This window comes from Hypanus sabinus, chromosome 4 (genome assembly GCF_030144855.1).
Source record: "Hypanus sabinus isolate sHypSab1 chromosome 4, sHypSab1.hap1, whole genome shotgun sequence".
Taxonomy (NCBI): domain Eukaryota; kingdom Metazoa; phylum Chordata; class Chondrichthyes; order Myliobatiformes; family Dasyatidae; genus Hypanus; species Hypanus sabinus.
Genome location: NC_082709.1, coordinates 145,200,665 through 145,222,108, shown reverse-complemented (window position 1 = coordinate 145,222,108; position 21,444 = coordinate 145,200,665). Strand labels below are relative to the sequence as shown.

General features: G+C 42.0%; 1 protein-coding gene across 4 annotated transcripts in view; it reads left to right on the top strand.

Moving 5' to 3' along the window:
• mao (monoamine oxidase) overlaps positions 1 to 21,444 on the top strand; it is a 192,725-nt gene that overhangs the window by 112,949 nt on the left and 58,332 nt on the right. For all 4 annotated transcript variants that reach the window (XM_059968275.1, XM_059968277.1, XM_059968276.1 and 1 more), the window contains 3 exons: positions 6,530 to 6,634; positions 14,893 to 14,984; positions 18,900 to 19,041. In XM_059968275.1, coding sequence (XP_059824258.1) covers positions 6,530 to 6,634; positions 14,893 to 14,984; positions 18,900 to 19,041 — 339 coding nt within the window. The remainder of the gene's footprint in view (positions 1 to 6,529; positions 6,635 to 14,892; positions 14,985 to 18,899; positions 19,042 to 21,444) is intronic.

Sequence of the window (21,444 nt, the reverse complement as noted above, 5' to 3'; positions counted from 1 at the left end):
TGCCCCCAAAGAATGAATGACAGTTAAATGTTACAACCCCAAAGTCCCCCCCTCAGCTCCCCTCCCATGCGTAAGCAGCAGTGAGCAACGATCTCTCTCCCCCCCCCCACCAGCAACAAAAAAGCATCGGCACCCACCACTGAGCACTCAAGCGTACAACAAAGCATTAGCAAAGACACAGACTTGCAGTACCCCAAATATTACTCGTTTACCCGGTACTCGACGTACCACAGTCTCTCCCCCTCTCCCTAATGAGGGAGAAAGAGGTGTCTCCGTTTTCCAGCGAGAGGGGAGACATAACAAACATATCGCTGATTTACGATGTTAAAAGTCAGTGGTGTCGCTTTTTCCAAGCTCTGTGCCCAAAGAACTCGGGTCTCTGGGTCCACAGCCGGTGGCCAGCTCACTGCTTTCGATCTTCCGTCTCCCACGACACACCAGTTTCCTGCAGAGACTCCAACCTATGGTCCGCCCACCTCCAGAGCCGTGAGATCGCGGACCCCCAGAGGCGAGCAAAGCTCTTGGGCCGCATCCTTGGCATGTTGAATAACGGCCAGTTATGAAAGCCTGAGAGCGGGTCCCATTCCTGCAAAGAACCGAAGTCAGCGGGTAACTCCAGGTCAGGGTCTTCAGAAGTACCCTGAAAGGGAAAAATAAAGATAAAGATAGAAATAGAGTTGTTTCTGAAAATGCACGCAAAGGAGTTGCCGTGAGGTGCCGTTGTCTCCTCGCAAGCTCCTCCTGCGTTTAATGCTGATGACATTCATTTTAGCAGAGAGAATAAGAAGATAAAATAATAATAATTTTATTCAGGCACTGCCTTAGACATTTAGTTTGTGCATTCTTTAAGATTTCAGTGGCAGGATAAATTGAGGAGTCTCTTTAAGAGAGAGTATAGTTTTTTCTTGAATTATTTAGCAGTTAGCACAGCATGACTTTGATATAGAAATAAAAATGTCAAGTGTAATTGAATTGTAATTCACCAAGTAAACTGTTTTGAAGAGTAATCTTAGTGAAACAGATATTGCAATTTGGGCATATGATGTGGAAAGGAATTCTTAGAGTTTAAATTGTATATCAGATATTTTGTTGGTGCTAAGGATTCTGACTTTACCAAAAACTAAGTCCTTTAATTGCTTTCCTAAGTGCATTTGATTGTATTTTTATATAGTAAAATTATTTGCAATTTAGCATTAAGAGTAAATTTGACTAATGCTGTTTTAATACAAAAAAGTGCTACAAAAACTCCCACTGTCCAGGCCTATGTCCTCTTCTCGTTGCTGCCAACAGGAAGAAGGTACAGGAGTCTCAGGGCCTGTACTACCAGGTCCAGAAACCGTTATTACCCCTCAACTATCAGGTTCTTGAACCAGAGGGGATAACTTCACTCACTGAATTATTCCCACTGAACTGGATTCACTTTCAAGGACTCTTCATCACATATTCTCTATTACTTATTATTATGATCAGTATTATTATTTTCTTTTCCTATTCGCACAATTGATTGTTTTTTGGATATTGGTTGTTGTCTGCCCCATTGATTCTATTGTTTTTCTTGAATTTGTTGTAGGACCCACAAGAAAATGACTCTCCGGGTTGTATATGGTGACACGTATGTACTTTGATGATGTCGGAAAAGATTTGTAGCTGGGGTTGAGAATGTTGTTGAGTGGCTTGCCGAGCTGGTTTGTCAGCTTGCAGGCGTTTCGTTCATTCGAACTTGCACTGGTGATGATGGGTAACAAAATGTCTGCAAGCTGACAAGCCAGCTTGGCGAACTACTCAATAACAACTCTGATGATAAATTTACTTTGATCTTTGAACTTTGAATATTCCTGTGACGTCCTATGGGTATCGTAGGATTGTGATTTCTGTGTTGTCAGTCTGCTACCTATTTTCAAAGCTCCAATCAGTGTAGTGCCAGGTGGAAACTGGAACAGAGACAGACTCAGATCGATGTGCTATGATTCTGAGGATGCTGTCAGCCTACCGTAATTAAAAGTGAAGTTGGAAATGTGGGAAAGTGCATTTGCGTCCTTTCTCCCGTGCGTGCGTATGTATTCCTGCTAGTCATAAGGAGGTACAGCAGCACAGTAGAAGGCCCCTTTGTCCCTTCAAGTTTGTGCTGATCATCAAGTTCTGTTATTTGCACTAATCCTCAACACACTTTATTCTTCCCACATTCCCATTAATTGCCCTGACATTCTGTCCCCACATTACTAGCAATTCACAGTGACGAGTTAATGAACTGGCATGCATGTCATCAGGATGTGGAAGGAAACGGGGAAAGCACCATAGTTACAGGGAGAAATGCAAACTCCACATGGATGGCATTAAGGTGAGGCAGCAGCTCTACGAGCTGTGCTACAATGTACCCTACCCCCTCTCTTTCTTCTAGTCACATTCTTCTCCTTGTAAAATTGATTAACATTGGAATCTTGTCACAATAATAAAATGTGACAATTGATAGGCTTCTACTCTATACATCAAGTAACTTCCTGTCAACAAGTCTATTGATTATATCTTGATTGGTGTGCTGAGAGTCTGAAAAATGTGTCATTGCATGCAGGGATTTCAGTAGTGAGACTAGCAGTGCAGACAGAATGCTAATGGTGTCAGCTGGCTTCCATGCTGTATGTTTCTAATCAAAAACAAGCTCGAGCTTCACTGCATTTCATGATTTTCACTCACTTGCAGCATTGATTCTATGGCGCCCCCTGGTGTTCCCTCTGACTTTATTTAATTATTTTAAAGTTCAAAGTTCAAACTAAATTTATTATCAGGGTATATAAATGTCTCCATGTATACTGCTCAGAGGTTTATTTTATTGAGAGCATACTCAATAAATTTGATTTTTTTTAAAAAACTGCTATTTACAGTTTGGAGATTTTTGAATGATCCAACGCTTTGCTGTCTGTGAGAAGATTCCGGGAAGTGAGCACGTATTCGGGTGGGCTCGATGTGAAGAAGCTTCAAGACGGGGCAAGAGTCGATGATCGACTCCATTTCACCAGTTAAAGTGTCCATTATTTGCTGATTAAAGTGTCAAGCAAGATCGAGACGTTGAGGCAAATGTGGAAGAACAGTGAGAGTTCCTTTAGAGTGCTGCAGAGAAGGAGACTGCGAGCGGCCCATCGCTATGTGGCTCAGTGCGGCAGGCGGGTAGGCCTCTCTGCCTCGTGTGGTCTCCCTCTCTTTCGGTGTTTTCGTAGGAGGCTATCGTGGTTCTACACTTAGGGACTGTGGATATTTTCAAACTTATATATTCTGTGTTTTTTATCGACTGTTCCTTTTCCGGTTTGTTGTGTGAGAGGAGAGTGTTTGTAGGTTGGTGCTCTGTTGTGTTCTTTCAGGAGTCCTTGTAAATGAGTCCATAGGTTTTGGGAAATTTTCAGTGATATGGCAAATGAGGTTGTTCAAGAGCCTCATAGCTGAGGGGTAATAACTGTTCTTGAACCTGCTGGTGTGGGTCTTTCAGCTCCTGTACTTTCTTCCTGAAGACAGCAACAAGAAGAGAGCATGCCCTGGGTGATGGGAGACCCTGATGTTTCCCTGCGATAGTGTTTGGTGTGGGTGTGCCTAATGGTAGAACAGGCTTTACCCGTGATTGTCTGGGCTGTACCCAGTACTTGTAGGATTTTCAATTCAAGGATGAGTATGAGTTCTATTCATGACGACTGTCCGTAAACTGAATTTTCTGTAAGTCAGTGTACAATTTCCTCCACAATTGTAATGGGCACTGGGGAAGGCAGTATAGATCGTAAGAGTTGTCACACAGTGAACTGTAACAAAGTCGAAGTAAACTTATTAAAGTATGTACAGTAAATCTTAGCACGTACTGCCTTGAGATTCACCTTCTTGCAGGCATTTACAGAACAATAAAAAAATACAATAGAATTTATGAAAAACTATATCTAACTAAAGACTGACAATGTGCAAAAGAAAATAAATTGTGCAAATAAAAATCATAATAATGCTGAGAACATGAGTTGTAGAGCCCTTGAGAGTATGTTTAGAATAAATTCAGAGTGAAGTTATCTGCGCTGATTCAGAAGGCTGACGGTTGTATGGTAATAACTGTTCCTGAACCAGCAGGTGTGGGACCTGGGGCTTCTACATTATGGTCATAGTGAGAAGAGACTATGGCCTAGGTTCCCTGATGGATGCCGCTTTCTAGTTGCAGTGCTACATGTAAATGTGCTCAGTGGGTGGGGGGCTTCGTCTGTGATGGACTTGGCTCTATCCACCACTTTCTGTAGCCTATTCTATTGGCCATTGGTGTTTCCACACCAGGCCATGACACAACTAGTTAGGATGCTCTCCACTGGTCAAAGTTCAAAGTACATTTATTATCAAAATTTGTATTCCTTGAGATTCGTCTTCTTTCTGGCAGCCACAAAGAAATACAATAGAATCCATAAAAAACCCCACACAAGAAAAAAACGACAAGTGTCCAATATGTGTAAAAAGAACAATACACAGAGCATGAACCGCAGAGTCCCCGAAAGTGAGTTCACAGCCACGGAGCCCGTTCAACACTGAGGCGAGTGAAGAGGGTCCAGGAGCCTGATGGCTGCAGGGCAACAGCTACTCGTGAACATGGCGGCGTGGACCCAATACTCCTGCACCTCTCAGCTGAAGGTAGCAGCAAGCAGCGAGGGAGACGAGTCAACCCCAGGCCGGCTCAGGTGCGGGATTTCTGGCTGACATGGAGAAGTGAGCTGAACACTAGTTCGTCCTCTGCCCTTGGCCTTGGCATCTCATTCTTTTTAATCTGGCTTGACGCTTAAATCAGTGAATCACTGGTTCATTTTCCGCTCTCAGGTCCAGGCCCCGATGCTTCTATCCAGCCTGAAGTCTACTCCAGAAATGGCCGTCCCACTGACTGCATTCTTGAGAGTCCTGTTCGCCAAACCCTTCAGGACACCTCAAAGTTGCCCGATTATTCAGATGGTTCAAAAGCACAATTCCTAAAGGGAAATTACTGCATCAGTAGAAGTTTACCAAAGTTTTTGGTAGCATGCTGAATCTATGCAAACTTCTAAGGAAGTAGAGGTGCTGCTATGCCTTCGTTGTGATGGTACTTGTGTGCAGGACTGATACATTAATGCCAAGGAACTTAAAGCTACTGATTCTCTCCACCCCCATTGCCCCAATGAGGACTGGCTCATAGACCTCTGGCTCCTTCATCCTGTGGTCAATAATCAGCTCGTTGGTTTTGTTGATGTTGAGTGACAAGTTGTTGTTGTAGCACATTCAACCAGATTTTCAGTCTCCATCCTGTAAGTCCTAATGTTGGTTTGAATGTCTCCCTGGATGAGTAAGGGGATTGCTAATCAACAACAAAACCATTTGCATTTCAATAAAATAAAGTATGCATTGATGAGGGGTGACTCAGGGTTTAAAATCTTACCAGAGGGAGCGTTTGGAGAAGACTGGTTATTTCTCTGGGTAATCTTTGCATTGTTTCCTGATGAATAGGTTTAAGTACCAGACCTGAAGGCAAAGTCTGTGGAAATTTGCATAAACTTGGATTTTCATTAATCAGGTCTTCTGTAACCAGATGACTCCTTGTATTTTAGGACATGAAAATCGGCAAACTGGAATGATCTACAAATCCCTCAGATCCCAGCCTCCCTCCAAGCCAGAACCATGTGATCTGTCAGGAGGTGAAAAAACAGTGCCCCCTCCCCAACTGTTCCTGCACGTTTACCCCCTTCCCAAACTCCCCACCAATGCCAGTGTGAAAATCTACATACTACCTGATTAACTTCTCCAAACAATCAAACCAGTCAGGAGACAACCTTGTTCTGGGTTAACATTTCTCCAACACCTATCCCCTACAAGATGACTACCATCTAAAGTCACGTATTTGTTTAGCTCTTGCTAGGAGCAATTGAACAATCTATATCACAGCACTTTGATGAGCACTACATATGCAACTTGGATATGTTCCTGCATCTTGCTACTTAATTGAATTCTATGATTCTATGATTCTAAACTTTGATAAAGAGTAGTTTAAACTGTATACAGTCATGTACGCAATTCCACCTTCTACTGATGGATTTGATCAAGTGGAACACACCTGATATTGTGCAGGGAAGGGCTCCCAATATGAAAGCTTCCTTTAAAAGAGTGTTGATTGGGTCTTGGGGAGCAGGGTGTCAGTACATTTAGTTCTTGGTGTTTTTGACTTAAACCATGACTCATTGTGGTCACTGGAAACTGGGAAATGGCGTGAATTGGGAAACTTGGCATTCACTTTCTCGTAAATTCAATGATGTTATTTTTAAAGCAGAACCTGATCTGCATAAATTGTTTCATTTGGAAGCTCTTCACATTGAAGAATTGTAATGTTTCCTCTGAGTTCACTGGAATGCCAATGAATTATTTGATATTTGTGCAAATAACAAATTGAATTCACTTAAGAATCTTGGCCTTAATATTTTAATACATTTGTTTCTTAATTGATTAGATTGTGTTTCCAGCTCCAAAAGCCAAGGAGAAATTATTGTTTTTGTTGTTTCAGGGAAAATCCTATCCTTTCACGGGTCCATTCCCACCTATGTGGAATCCACTTGCCTACATGGATTACAACAATCTTTGGAGAACCCTGGATAACATGGGGAAGGAGGTAAAGAGTAATTTTTAAATAATGTATGTAACAGAAATTATAGGGTTGTTCTTAGAATGATGCCAGTGATGCAACATGATAAGTACAAGAAGTAGTAGTGTTTGGAGGCTGAGGGGGCTTGGTGTGAGTTCAAGTTTGGAACCTACAATGAAGTGTAATTGTTTTGGAGAGAATTGATGTGTACATCCTTATTGCCCCAGCTGCCTGACAATACCACTTGCTACCTCCAGTTTGCCATGGGTAAGTGCATAGGCTGAGCTTGTTGCTCTCCTTCCCCAGAGTGATGAGGTGAGATGCTGCCTGGGCTTCAGTGAGCAGCAGTGAATACCTGGCTGGAGGGAGATAATGTGACACTCCGCGCTTTCTGCACTCGAGCCACCTGACTTCAGAAACCTACTTGCTGAAAACGTCAGTGCTCCTGGGACATCACTTCCTACCCAGAGGGTACTTCTCTTTTCAGCTACAGTGCTCCAGAGCTGTCTTTTCCAGACCTTACTCTTGACCAAAGAGTCTAACTGTTGAGTTCTGCCTCTGGAAGTAAGTCAGGATTGGAGCAGGCAAGGGTTGATGAGCAGAATTATCGCTCTGCCGCATGCCCATACTGCAGAGGAGACCTTTAGCTTCTTGGAATAAGGATAAATTGATGCAGTTGCAGCTTGGGAATGGGGACCTCCGCAGTGAGACAGTGGGCGAATCCTCCTGGATCCATCCTCTGCCCAATCTTGGTGCTTGCCCATCAGGTCCACTTTGCCCTACTGAGCTGACCCACAGTAAGTGGAGCCATTTCTGTACCAGAGCAGATCTCAAATGTTCAATCCTGAGACTCCAGAACACCTTGGATGTCCTGTCAGTCATTTTCCAGCTAAACTGCGCATCTTAAATAGCTAGAAATGTTTTAAATGTTTCTGATAAACATAATTCAAAAATTGTTCAAGTAGGTTTAACTAATTAAATAATAATATTTAAAACACCTAAACACCATATCATGTCTTCAGATCTATAGTGTAAAAGAGAGGTGAAAGTGGATATCGGACGGCTGGAAAACAATGCTGGTGAGGTAGTAATGGGGGACAACAAAATGGTAGACAAACTGAATAAGTATTTTGCATCAGTCTTCACTGTGGAAGATACGAGCAGGATGGTGGAAGTTCCAGGTGTCAGGGGTCATGAAGTGTGTGAAGTTACCATAACGAGAGAAGGTTCTTGGTGAAGCTGAAAGGTCTGAAGGTAGATGAGTCACCTGGACCAGATAGTATACACCCCAGGGTTCTGAAAGAGGTGGCTGAAGAGAGCATGGAGGCATTAGCAATGATCTTTCGAGAATCACTAGATTCTGGAATGGTTCCAGAAGACTGGAAAACTGCAAATGTCACTCCACTCTTTAAGAAAGGAGAGAGGCAGAAGAAGGGGAATTATAGAACAGTTAGTCTGACCTCAGTGGCTGGGAAGATGTTGGAGTCAATTGTTAGGGATGAGGTCTCAGGGTACTTGGAGGCACATGTTCTCCTCAAGGGAAAATCTTGCCTGACAGATCTGTTGGAATTCCTTGAAGAAGTAATAAGCAGGATAGACAAAGGAGAATCAGTTGATGTGTACTTGGACTTTTAGAAAGCCTTTGACAAGGAGCCACACGGGAGGCTGCTTAACAAGCTATGAGCCCATGGTATTACAGGAAAGATTCTAGTATGGATAAAGCAGTGGCTGATTGGCAGGAGGCAGAGAGTGAGAGTAAAGGGGGCCTTTTCTGACTGGATGCCAATTACTAGTGGGGTTCCACAGGGGGCTGTGTTGTGACTGACTTGTTTTATTTTATCAATGATTTGGATGATGAAATTGATGGCTTTGTTACAAAGTTTACAAACAATATGAAGATAGGTAGAAGGGCAGGTAGTTTAAGGGCTTAGACAAATTAGGAGAATGGGCAAAAAGCTGGAAAATAGAATACAGTGTTGGCAAGAGTATGGTCATGCACTTTGGTAGAAGAAATGAAAGGGTTGACTATTTTCTAAATGGAGAGAAAATGCAAAAAAAAACTGAGGTACAAAGGGACCTGGGAGTTCTTGTGCAGGATTCCCTAAAGGTTAACTTGCAGCCTGTGGGGAGGAAGGCAAATGCAATGTTAGCATTCATTTCAGGAGGAGTAGAATATAAAACCGAGGATGTAAAGTTGAAACTTTTTATAAAGCACTGGTGAGGCCTCACTTGGAGTATTTTGAGCAGGTTTCAGCCTGTATCTTAGATAGGATGAGTTGAAACTGTGGAGGGTTCAAAGGAGGTTCATGAAAATTATTCCAGGATTGAATGGCTTGTCAGGTGGAGAGAGTCTGATGCCTCTGGGCCCATATTCACTCGAATTCAGGAGAATGAAGAATAACCTCATTGAAACCTATCGAATGGTGAAAGGCTTTTATAAACTGGATGTGGAGAGGATGTTTCCTACGGTGGGAGAGTCTAAGACCAGAGGACACAGGCTCAGAATAGAGGGGTGTCTCTTTAGAATGGAGGGGAGGAGGAATCTCCACCATGTCTGCATCTAAAAGTTTGTGGGAGTCATTGGTGACACAACAAATCTGCTCAAACTAATGACGTAGAGATGCTTATGTGCCACCTTTGTGTTTGCCCAGATAGATTGTTTGAGATGTTGACACCCAGGAACTTGAAGCTACTCTGCCTTTCCACTGCTGACCCTTCAGAGAGGGCTGGTGTGATTTCTCCCAACTTCCCTTTCCGAAGTCCACAATCAACTCCTTAGTCTTGCTCCTCATCGCCATCGGAAACTCTGCCAGCAACAGTGGTGTCATCATTGAATTTATAGATGCCGCTTGAGCTGTGCCTGGCCGCGCAGTCATGAGTGTATAGGGAGAGTAGAGTAGTGAGGTGACCCACCTATGTTTTTTGTCACTGAAGAGGAGATGTTATTAGCAATCCACACTGACTGTGGTCTCTCAATAAAGAAGTCAAAGATGCACTTAAAGAGGGAGGAGTAGAGTTATTAATTAAATACTTAAAATACATTTGGTCAGTAGTACTATAAATTAGACTTGATGGTTGTCATGTATGTGGTCTCAAAAAGGCCAATTTCTAAGTTGTATGACCATAGTATTATCATAGACTGGCGAGTTGTATTATGTTAATTATACTTTGATTCTGGGAGATTGGAGAAGGTGGGGGAAGAAGAATTAGTATTTGTTCACTATATTAAAGATTCCAAAGTATTCCTATCTCCAATAAAAAGGGAAACTGTCAGGTCAGAGTTGCACTCAATGCATTAAAATTACTCCGAGGATTTGAACCGTCAGTCTCAGATATACTGTACGCTTTGTAAGAGTGAACATGGGTAATTTGGGCTCCCATTCCAGGCAAACTGGAGGCCAAGGATTCTCTTGTCATGTTGGATTTGGTCGTTTCCTTTTCTCCATTATCCCTACCCTACCATGTTCAGCCCAGCTCATTGTCTCGGCAGGCCTTGCTCCTTCTCTGGCCAGACATTCAGCGGGCCACAGCTGCATCTTTCAGGAGCTGATAGCTCAGGGGTGGGCAAACTTTTTGACTTGTGGGCCACAAAGGGTTCTAAAATTTGACAGGGGGGGCCGGACCAGGAGCAGATGGACGGAGTGTTTTGGTAATACACCTCATGAGAAAATAAAATATCATGGGATATGTAGAAAACATGTGCTTTAATTTCAATTGAAAATGAACAAATGCATTACAGCAAAATATCTGTCTTTGAAGTCCCATGGTATTTAGCTATTTATTGAAATGACTTTTAAAACACTGAAAATTAAATGAATAAAATACAGCTTTTTTTAATAGTAACAGTTATTATTTTAAAGCACTGAAAATTCTGTTATCCTTCAAGATATTATCATCATCACTCTCCTCCTGACTGTCTTTATTTCCAAAACGGTAGGAGATGCAGGTCTACTTGTCCTGCTCCTTCTTATTCAATTGTCCCCTGTGCCAAAACTCAACAACGACCAGCACAAAGACAGAACAATGACAGTGTGCCAGTATGCGGAGCGCATTATTTGATCTGGAGCGCATTTTTTATTTTGAGAACGTACGTGCACCTGCGCACTACTCATGTCCATCACTTAACAGAAATGACATGTAACATGTAAGGCTTATTGAAAAAAATATTTTCAAATGCACTCTTTACATAACACAACAAAGAAACTTATTTTTAATTTCAGTGGGAACAGTGTTGTTGGTCTCCCTTTTTAGCCAGCGCATCAAAGTCTGGATTTAGTTTTGTTGTGGCGATTCTCAGGATGGATCTGAGGTGTTGGTCAGTTAACTTGGATCTGTGGCTGGCTTTGTTGATGTTCATGACGCTGAACGCCTGTTCACACAAATAGGTCGAGCCGAACAAAGAGTAAAGCGCAAATGTGGAGTAATACGCTGCACCTCAACAAAGGTCAATGTATATAGAGTGTGTCATCTATTGGGAAAACGCCAGAATTGCGGGGAAAAAACATTAACAAGGTTTATTAATATAATTTCATGAAGTTCTGCGGGCCTGATTAAAAAGCTTAACGGGCCGCATATGGCCCACGGGCCGTAGTTTGCCCATGCCTCTGATAGCTCATCATACACATCTTTGTTCCCTCTTGACCTAAGCACTACTGAGGCTGGAGATGCTCCGTCAACTGCTCATGAGTTGACGTACTTTAGAAATACGCAGAGGCATTTGAAGGTGGCTCTTCAAGATTATAAAGTTGTTAAAAGAAACCTCATAGGATTTTTTTTTCCAACACATTAACTTTTTTCAGTCATTCATGAGTTCTGTGCATTTTTGGAAAGGCCAACATTTAATGCCTCTCCCTAACTGCCTTTAGAAGGTACAATCCAGAGGGTATATTTCAGTAGATGTAAAGCACAATCTTGAACTAATGCAGTCCATCCAAATGTTATCAAATATGCAGTTCCAGGATTTTAACAATGAAGAAGCAGTATTATGCTTCCAAGTCAGAATGGTTTGTGGCTCCAGGGGTAATTCTCAGGTGGTAGAATTTCCATGTACTGGCAGCTTGTACCTGCGTTAAATGTGGTGAGTTTGGGAGCTGCCGCTGCTGAAGGAGTCTTGGTGAATTGCTGCAATACATTTTGTATTTGGTACATGCTGCTGCCATGTTGTTCTTAATAAATTTCTGTTTATAGATCATCCAGTATTCATATCTAATCCTGGATAACACATAATAGGATTTAGTTAAAGGATTTAGAGAGGGTCAGGGGAGAATTACCACAATAGTACTTGGAAGTAAAAGATTTAACAAACATGGAGAGATTGGGAGAGCAGAGACAATTGTGAGCTGTTTCAAGATATTTAACATTCTTCTTTCCTTTGTATATCTGTAGATGTTGAATATCAATTTCTCCTTCTGGTAAACAAATTCCCACCCCCCACTCCATTCCCCACTCTGACCTTTCACTTCGTCTCACTTGCCTACTACTCCCCCCCCCCCCACCCCGACCTGGGTCCCCTCCTCCTTCCCTGTTGCTGTTTGTAGCAACTATTGTAGTTATTTAGTCCAAGCAATCACTCTGGAGTAGCAAGCTTCATACTGACAGCACAGGCACTGTGTACGCTCATGGACACTCTCTGCAATTTTCCATTTCTACATTGATTATTTGCTTCTTCCATTGTACAGTCAGAGTCATACTATCCATGAACATTGCTGGAAGTCAGAAATAATATTCAAGAATATGATATCTTAATGGAGTAGAAGGGGAAGCTGTTCTCAGTGGCAGGAAGCTTGATATCGAGAATCTCAGACAGGGCTTAAGAAAATTAGCTGTAGATCCAAGGAGAAGATGATAATTTTTTGTGAAGCAAGTTGCATGTGAAATGTGCTTTGAGAATGGACTGTGGAAGCAGATTCAACAGTTGATTTAAAAAGTTAATTGGGTGTAAAATGAAAAGAAATGTCTTCACGTATGTGGTAAAGTAAGTGTGCTCAATCAGGTACCTCTTTCACAAGTGCAGGCTATAGAATGGCTTCCATCTGTGTTACGAAGTTCCACAACTTTTTATCTTTGTTATCTTAAAGGGCTTTATGATCATATTTGTTTTAATTAAGTTAATGATTTTAACTTGTTCAGTGCTGTTGTAATACTTAACTGTTGCTGATTACTGTTGCCCAAATGATTATCTTTGAACTTGACCACAAACTTGTATATTTTTATTAATAAGTAGCATTGCCATTACTTTTTCAAATGGCACTTGGTTGGTCTTGCTTTATAACTTGTATGTTGATCATAACTTGAACTGTTGCATGACAACAGAGCACTCTGGTTATGCTATACCTAGCTTGGATCCATAAGACTGTATGACATAGGAGCAGAATTAGGCCATTCAGCCCATCAAATCTGCTCCGCCACTTCATTATCGCTGATCCCAGATCCCACTCAATCCCATACACCTGTCGTCTCACCATATCCTTTGATGTCCTGGCTGATCAGGAAACAATCAACTTCCACCTTAGATATATGCACAAACTTGGCCTCCACCACAGACTGTGGCAGATCCCTCCACAAATTTACTACTCGCTAGCAAAAAAAAATTCCTCTTTACCTCTGTTCTAAAGGGTTGCCCCTCAATTTTGAGTCTGTGCCCTCTAATTCTGGATACCCCCACCAAAGCAGTATCCATTGGTTGAGATACTTATCTGATTTAACTCTTAGATGTAGAGTTATAACAACATGAGCAGAAAGTGGAAGGAAATAAAGACAGAGATAGGAGCAATGGCAAAAGAGACAAAGAGAATGGGAAAGAGTGGGTGTGAATGGACCTGGGATGAGGATCAGGAAGTGGGAATAGACAACTAGGAATCAAAGCTGGGTAGAAGTGAAGCTGGAAAGTAGATTATGGAGCCAGGTAAATAAGCCAGGGGTATGTGAAGGAACTGAAAGAGGACAAAGCATAAAAAAAACAAGTGTGCTATGCACTCAATGTACTGCTGCAGCAAAACATTAGATGTCATGTCATATTGCCAGTGATGATGCCTGATTCTGAAACTCTGTAGACTGTTATACTTGAAGCAAACAGACACTTAGGGACAGAACACATTTAAACTGTATTTGAATTAAACTCACAAAGATGGCTCCTGCTATGCATTGTAACTCCAGAAACTAATCCAAAGAAAAACACCGGAAAACCAGTCGTAACTTGTGTACGTTTACTTTCATTCTTACTTCAGTGAGGTGTGTATTTACGACGTGGTGGTGTAATAATATATGCCATTATTGTACCTGTAATGAATTATGTAAACATCAAAGAATGCTTATTCAAATGATATATTTACAATATTACTGATTTGTTAAGTACACAAAAGTTCCACCAAGGTGTAGTATTTGCAACAAGAAAATTAGAGGCAGGATGAAGTTTAGGAGTCACAGAGAACATAGGAAGCGTTGAAACATCCGAAGAACAATTTCATTGAAGCAAAGACACTTATAACAGAGCGTACGATGATTAGTGTGAGGGTCTCTGTTGTGCTCAGTCTGTGAGAGAGGAAATGAAGACAATTAATAATGGCTCAGCCTGTAAGGCCAGAAACAAGACCAATTAAAAGAAACGTATAATATATTATTAAAATCATAAGAGAGAAGCTTACAGGAAATACTTCAATACCATGTAAAATCAAAGAGGGAAAAGTGTGAGAAAAGACTGCAGTGAAAGTGACAGAGTAAGTATAGAAGTGAACTTTACACAACAGAGGGAAGAGACTGCTCTAGAATCACTTGGAGGCTAAGTCCTAGGGTTAAATTTCTGTGACCTTGAGGCGTTATGGTGTTGTACTGGATGTAGGTGACTTAATGCAGTAATCACGAGTGTACAAAGATCTATAGTGGAGCTGGGAGTCGGACCTGAGAGAAAATGGGCATGATTAAACATTGTGAGGAAGTGGGAACTGAGGTTGGACAATTCTAGAAAGTGAGTTGTTTGGACAAGAATGGGTTCGCACAGGATTTAAGGATTGTCACTGAACAGAACGTGAGGAGATGGAGGGAAATTGCTCCTTGAGGTGGATAAAAGTATGGGAAGGGAGCAACAGCAGATCTAAGAAATGATAGAGAAAGTGGGAAATAAAGCATAGTCTAGATGTTGCATGCAGACAAGTAACAAAACAATACTCTTTCTTCTAACCCAGATCTAATGCTTTATTGTCAATAGTGAAGGACTTCAATTCAGTACATGATCATAAGGCAATGAGTAATAATATTGGTGTAAAGTCTCATTAAGCCTGTCTTCCCAGATACCAGTCGAAGCGCCCTGGAAAGCACCCCAGGCTGAACAGTGGGACAAAATAACAATGCAACAGTTGATTGATAAACTTTGCTGGACTAAGTAAGTTATCTACGGAATATTCTTTACTTGCTTGCTCAGCATCAGTGGGTTGGAACCATATCTATGTTCCAGAGAGCAGCTGGGTGGTCACTATCTTCTGTGTGTTTGCCCATCAGCTAAAGCCATGAACCGATGGCCCAGTCTCACATACTTTCCCCAGGATTCCTCTGCTTGCTGCAAATTAGATTGAGAATTGAATGCTAAAAAGGGCTGTATTATCTCATGCTGCTCAATGACACCACAGTGCTTAACCCTATGACTGTGTTTAACTGGCTCACGCTGTTCTACTAGCTCACAAAGCTAGAGCTCTTCTGAAAATTTAACATGTGAATTTCTTGCTTCATTATCTGATGATCCAATCAGTTTCAAAGTTAGCGTAAAATCATTTCCTTTTACAGGTTTTGGCTTTTAATAGTACAGATTGCTGAGAGTACCATTAGCTCAGTTGCTTTTTTATAGTTTGTTTAATCATTAGTGAAGGTGGGAAAAAAGTGTGAAGACTGGGGAGACTTATTGAAGCTCTGTTATCATTGATGTGGGAGGGACGTGGATGTGCAGAGGATCAAGCCAGAGCAGGATCCTATTCAAGAGGTTACATGGAGGTGGAAGATTTTCTGGAGAAAGGATTTATGAATCCTTTATACGGGTTTATAAAAAAAAATATCTTTATAAAGGTGGGAGAGTCACAGATTTGCAAATGAGCACTCAGAATTTATTTTTTTGCATGAATGTTGTACATTGACACTGGCATTCACAATATTCAGTCCGAGGATACTGGGTCCAAACTAGGAAGTGAGATTGAGTTGGCAAGACATGTATTTAGAGTGACAATGACATACAAAATTTCATGAGGTAGAAATGGGAAGATGTTCCCTCTGAATTGGGTGGTTACAGTCTCAAAATAAGGAGTAGGATATAAAGGACGAGACTGAGCAAAAATTTCTCAATTCAGAGACATGGAGGCATAGTCACTGACTTCATGTGAAACTGTGATTGTTTGATTTCTGTGTATTTGAGGAATTGTGGGATATGGTGGTAGGGGAAGAAAATAATTTTGAGATAAATTATTTTATCGGATGTCGGGGATAGGTTTTTTTACACAGAGAGTGGTGAGTTCTGAAACAGGCTGCCGTCGGTGGTGGTGGAGGTGGATACGATAGGATCTTTTAAGAGACTCCTGGACAGGTTCATGGAGCTCAGAAAAATAGAAGGCTATGGGTAACCCTAGGTAATTTGTGAGGTAAGGACATGTTTGGCACAGCATTGTGGGCCGAAGGGCCTGTAGGTTTCTAAATGATCAGCCAAGATCTTGTGGAAAGGTGCAGACCAAATGACCTGCTCGCTCCCATTTCTGACATTTTATTGGTATCAAAAGGAAAGTTATGAGGAAGCAGATGATACAGTACATATATATAAAAAAGTTTTGACCATTTCAGGATCTATGAATGTGAAACCAGCAGGTAGAGTGGGGGTAATTTTTCCTTTGTTTTTTCCATGGGATGGGCTATTAATTGGTGGTTCTGGAGTCCCGTACAGGGCAGTCTGCGTAGGGACAGATGGATGTTTGTAGTGACCCAGTGGTTTCATGGTTACTGTTTCTGAGGATAGATTACTTTTTAAAAATTAGGTGTTTATTTAGAGAATTTCGATCAATTTTAGTTTCTGTTGTACCATGGTGGAGTTCAAAGTATACCTCTGGATTAAGTGTCTGGAACTCAGTAAAATATTCAGCACTTTGTGATACTCTTGATCTGGAAGTAATAATGTAATGCGTGGGGTGGGGTGGGGGGCTGAGTTTGGGCAGGAAACGGATTGTGCTGGGGAGATGTAAGTAGTCTGCTTTGGCTGAGTATGAAGCTCTGATTAAATCAAACACAGATGGTCTGACTCAGAGAGTAGCCTGGAGCCAAGGTAAAATTTCTGCTATACCTGGCCACGTATCATCTGATGCTCTGCACATAAGAGATTAACATGCTCCTAAATTACTTCTGCAACTGTGCTTGTCATGAATGGTGCACACATTTAACATTGAACCTTCAATCTCCCAGAAGTAGAGTTCATGTATGTGAAGATAAAGTACTGCTACTGTATTCCTGAGTGCTTAATTTTGTGCAGGCATTAAATTGGTTAGCTTTGCCAAACTGCTGAAAGTAAGCATTGCTGTTCCGTTGATAATTGGCTTAAGTAAGAGCAGTATCGGGTACATTTCCAAGTCTCTTGGGGAAATCTGATTCAAGTTCGAATTTAATTGCCATTCAGCCATACACACATATACAGCATTCCTCTGGAATCACGATACAGAACACACAGTACATATAGTTTGATAACACTAGCACATACAAACGCAAAAAATAATGTTAGCACAAGTCCCTGAGTGGCATGGCTTGAAGATTGATAGTGCTTGGGATGGTGTCCTGGAGCCACGTTTCTGTAAGAACAAGTCCGCAGCAGTTTTCATCATGCGCTGGTTCAGCAGATGAAAGCAAATCGGCTCGTCTCCTGCTGGGTCAGCCATAGGCCATCCAGCTTGCCTTCCATGGACCGAACACTGGAGGGCAGCACCAACACGAAGGGTCAGCCCCCACCCCAGCATGCCTCTGTTCTCTCCCATACGGTGTTCAGTTCCCACACCCCGTCCCCATGGATGGCTGTAACAGGTGATGCTGCAGCAGGAGTCCCAGGTCCGTGCAAGAGGCGAAGCCAGGCAGCGACTCTACCATTAGTCCTGCTAATGAACCAGAAATGCAGTATTTTATATTAGCAATCTCCAACCATTTCTTGTGATCACAAAAAAAGTTTATGATACACATTTACCCCATGTTTTGGAACCTGAGAAGCCAATACAACCAAGCACATTGCCATCTTACTGGACTCTTGAATTTTCAGCAGGATTTTTGTTTTCACTGTTATCTTTGGTGGAGAGCTCCCTTAAATGACATTAACATAAAGTAATGTTTCAAAACTTCATTTGCAGTGAGATTTACATCCTCCCCAATGATCTTAAATAGACATAGAATTATAAAGTTTTGCTAAACATTTTTTTGTTTGAGATACAATCTTGCATGTGTATCTTGATGGCTAGAGATCAACATCTCAGCCACAGCTTTTAAGCTTAGGATCATTCCTGTTTCAGCTGTCAGTGACGTCCGAAACATTTTGTTGCTCGCCATTGTATTTGGGAGTTTGTTAAAACTCTCACTGAATGTGAGAAGACTCCACAAGAGCAGGTATTGTCCTGCTTCCCAGGCTCCTCCAGAGTACAGGCATTCAAAGGCAATACTAGTGTTTTCACAAAGAGCTTCCTGCTGATACCCTCGCTGAAGTGTCTGGCTGTAAGCCCAAAGGTCAGGGCGGCTTGGCACACAAATCATTGCTTCTTGGGGCACTGTTCTTCTCAGTATCCCCCTCTGGCTACCGTCTTCCTCCCTCTCCTTTCCACCCCCTTGTTTTTTGCAGCATCCGTAGCTATGCACCCATGAGGCTAGAATAAGTACATGCGTGAGGCTAAATGCAGGTTGCGGCAAGCCCTTGCAACTGACCTATAGTGCGAGCTTCAGCAATATTACACAGGGATACCTAACAGTTTCAGTGGACTTAAATATTGAACTTCCTTATCTTCATGTAACTACCACAAGCAGCTTCAGGATGGCTTATGATGTTGTCTTAATTCCATTAATGAGCAGTATTGCAATTTATAACTCATAATCCAATCATATTAGTAGTTACTAAACAAACTTTGCCCATTAGAATCTCTATTCCATCTATTAGGCCCTTTAACATTTTGAATACTTTGTTGATGTGAGCTTTTAAAATTGGTCTAGTTTATTTAATCAATTAATTGAGAAAATGCACTTCAAGAAATGTGTTCTTTTGTTTGGAGCTTCCGATGAATTCACATTCCTCTTTAATTTTCAGGGTTGCCAAGCACTTTGCTACACTCTTTGTGAATGTGAATGTCACCTCTGAGCCACATGAAGTCTCTGCTCTCTGGTTCCTGTGGTATGTCAAACAGTGTGGAGGGACAACGCGCATATTTTCAACAACCAATGGGGGACAGGTGAGCAAGCATTTTAAATGCTGCATCTCCTACTTCTGGTACAGACAGTGTAACCCTTCCGAATAAGTAAGACTAGAAATTAGTGCAACACACACAAAATGCTGGAGGAACTCAGCAAGCCAGACAGCATCTATGGAAAAAAATGTAGTAAACATTTCGGGCTGAAACCCTTTGGTAGGACTGGAGAAGAAAGGCTGAGGAGTTGATTTCAAAGGTGGGGGAGGGGAGAGAGAACCACCAAGTGATAGGTGAAACCTGGAAGGGGAGGGATGAAGTGAAGAGCTGGGAAGTTGACGTACACAACGCTGGAAGAACTCAGCAGGTCAAGCAGCATCCGTGAGAAAAGAGTAGCCAACGTTTCGGGCCGAGACCCTTCATCAGGAATGGTCAGGATGAAGGGTCTTGGCCCAAAACGTTGACTACTCTTTTCTCACGGATGCTGCCTGACCTGCTGAGTTCTTCCAGCGTTGTGTACGTATTCTTTGATTCACAGCATCTGCAGTTGTATTTTTGAGCTGGGCAGTTGATTGCTGAAAGAGACAGAGGCCATGAAAGAATGAATGGGGGGGTTGGGGGGGAGGAGCACCAGAAGGAGGTGATGGGTGGGCAAGGAGATAAGGTGAGAGAAGGAAAAGGGGAAGGGGAATGGTGAAGAAGAGGTAGAGGGGTTCATTACTGAAAGTTTAAGAAATCGATGTTCATGCCATCAGGTTGGAGGCTACCCAAACGGAATGTAAGGTGTTGTTCCTCCAACCTAAGTGTGGCCTTGTCACGACAGTGGAGGAGGCCATGGATAGACATATCTAAATGGGAATGGGAAGTGGAATTAAAATGGGTGGCCATTAGATCATTTTAATAGCGGAATATCAAGTACAAAATATTTCTCATAGTGCCTTTCCAGAAACCTAAAATATAATTACTTAAATTTCTCTATGTTATCAACAGACTAGCAGCCATTTTTGAAAATTGTTTCTTTCAGTATTTGCAGAGTAATTGCTTTTTAACAAAACATTTATTTAGATTTGTTTATAATTTCCACCTGATACTCTTTAATGTTTTTTATAACTTTAGTTATAAAGGGGCAGGTCCTGTTTGACAAACTTACTGGAGTTCTTTGACGACATAATGAGTGCAGTGGATAGAGGGGAACAGGTGGATGTCGTACACTTGGATTTCCAGAAAGCGTTTGATAAGGTGCCCCACAAGAGACTTATAAATAAGATACAGATGCATGGAGTCGGAGGAAGTGTATTGGCATGGATAGTGGATTGGTTAACTAATAGAAGGCAGAGAATTGGTATAAATGGGTGTTTCTCCGATTGGCAGTCTGTGGTGAGTTGGGTGCCGCAGGGGTCGGCGCTGGGGCCACAGCTGTTTACATTGATGATTTGGAAGAGGGGACTGAGTGTAGCGTAGCAAAGTTTGCTGATCGCACTAAACTGAGTGGAAAAACAAATTGTACAGAAGATGTGGAGAGTCTGCAGAGGGATATAGATAGCTTAAGTAAGTGGGCCAAGGTCTGGCAGATGGAATATAACGTTGGTAAATGCGAGATCATTCACTTTGGAAGGAATAATAGAAGAGCAGATTATTATTTAAATGGTGAAAGATTGCAGCATGCTGTTGTGCAGAGGGACTTGGGAGTGCTTATTCACGAATCTCAAGAAGTTGGCTTGCAGGTAGAACAGGTTATTAAGAAGGCAAACGGAATGTTGGCCTTCATTGCTAGAGGGATTAAATTCAAGAGCAGGGAGGTTGTGCTGCAACTATACAGGCTACTGGTGAGGCCGCACCTGGAGTACTGTGTGCAGTTGTGGTCTCCGTACTTGAGGAAGGATATACTGGCTTTGGAGGCAATGCAGAGGAGGTTCACCAGGTTGATTCTAGGGATGAAGGGGTTACCTATGAGGAGAGGTTGAGTCGCTTGGGATTCTACTGTCTGGAGATCAGAGGAATGAGAGGGGATCTTATAGAAATATACAAAATATTGAAAGGGATAGATAAGATAGAAGTAGGAAAGTTGTTTCCATTGGTAGGTGAGACTAGAACTAGGGGGCATTGCCTCAAGATTCAGGGGAGAGGATTTAGGACAGAGATGAGGAGAAACTGTTTTTCCCAGAGAGTGGTGAATCTGTGGAATTCTCTGCCCAGGGAAGCAGTTGAGGCTTCCTCACTAAATATATTAAAGAAACAGTTAGATAGGTTTTTATATAGTGAGGGAATTAAGGATTATGGGGAAAAGGCAGGTAGATGGAGCTGAGTTTATGGACAGATCAGCCATGATCTTATTGAATTGTAGGGCAGGCTCAATGGGCCGGATGGCCTACTCCTGCTCCTATTTCTTATGTTCTTATGTAGTTGGTTGAAATTCTTCTGGCTGTGGCATCTTACTTTCCTGTTGTT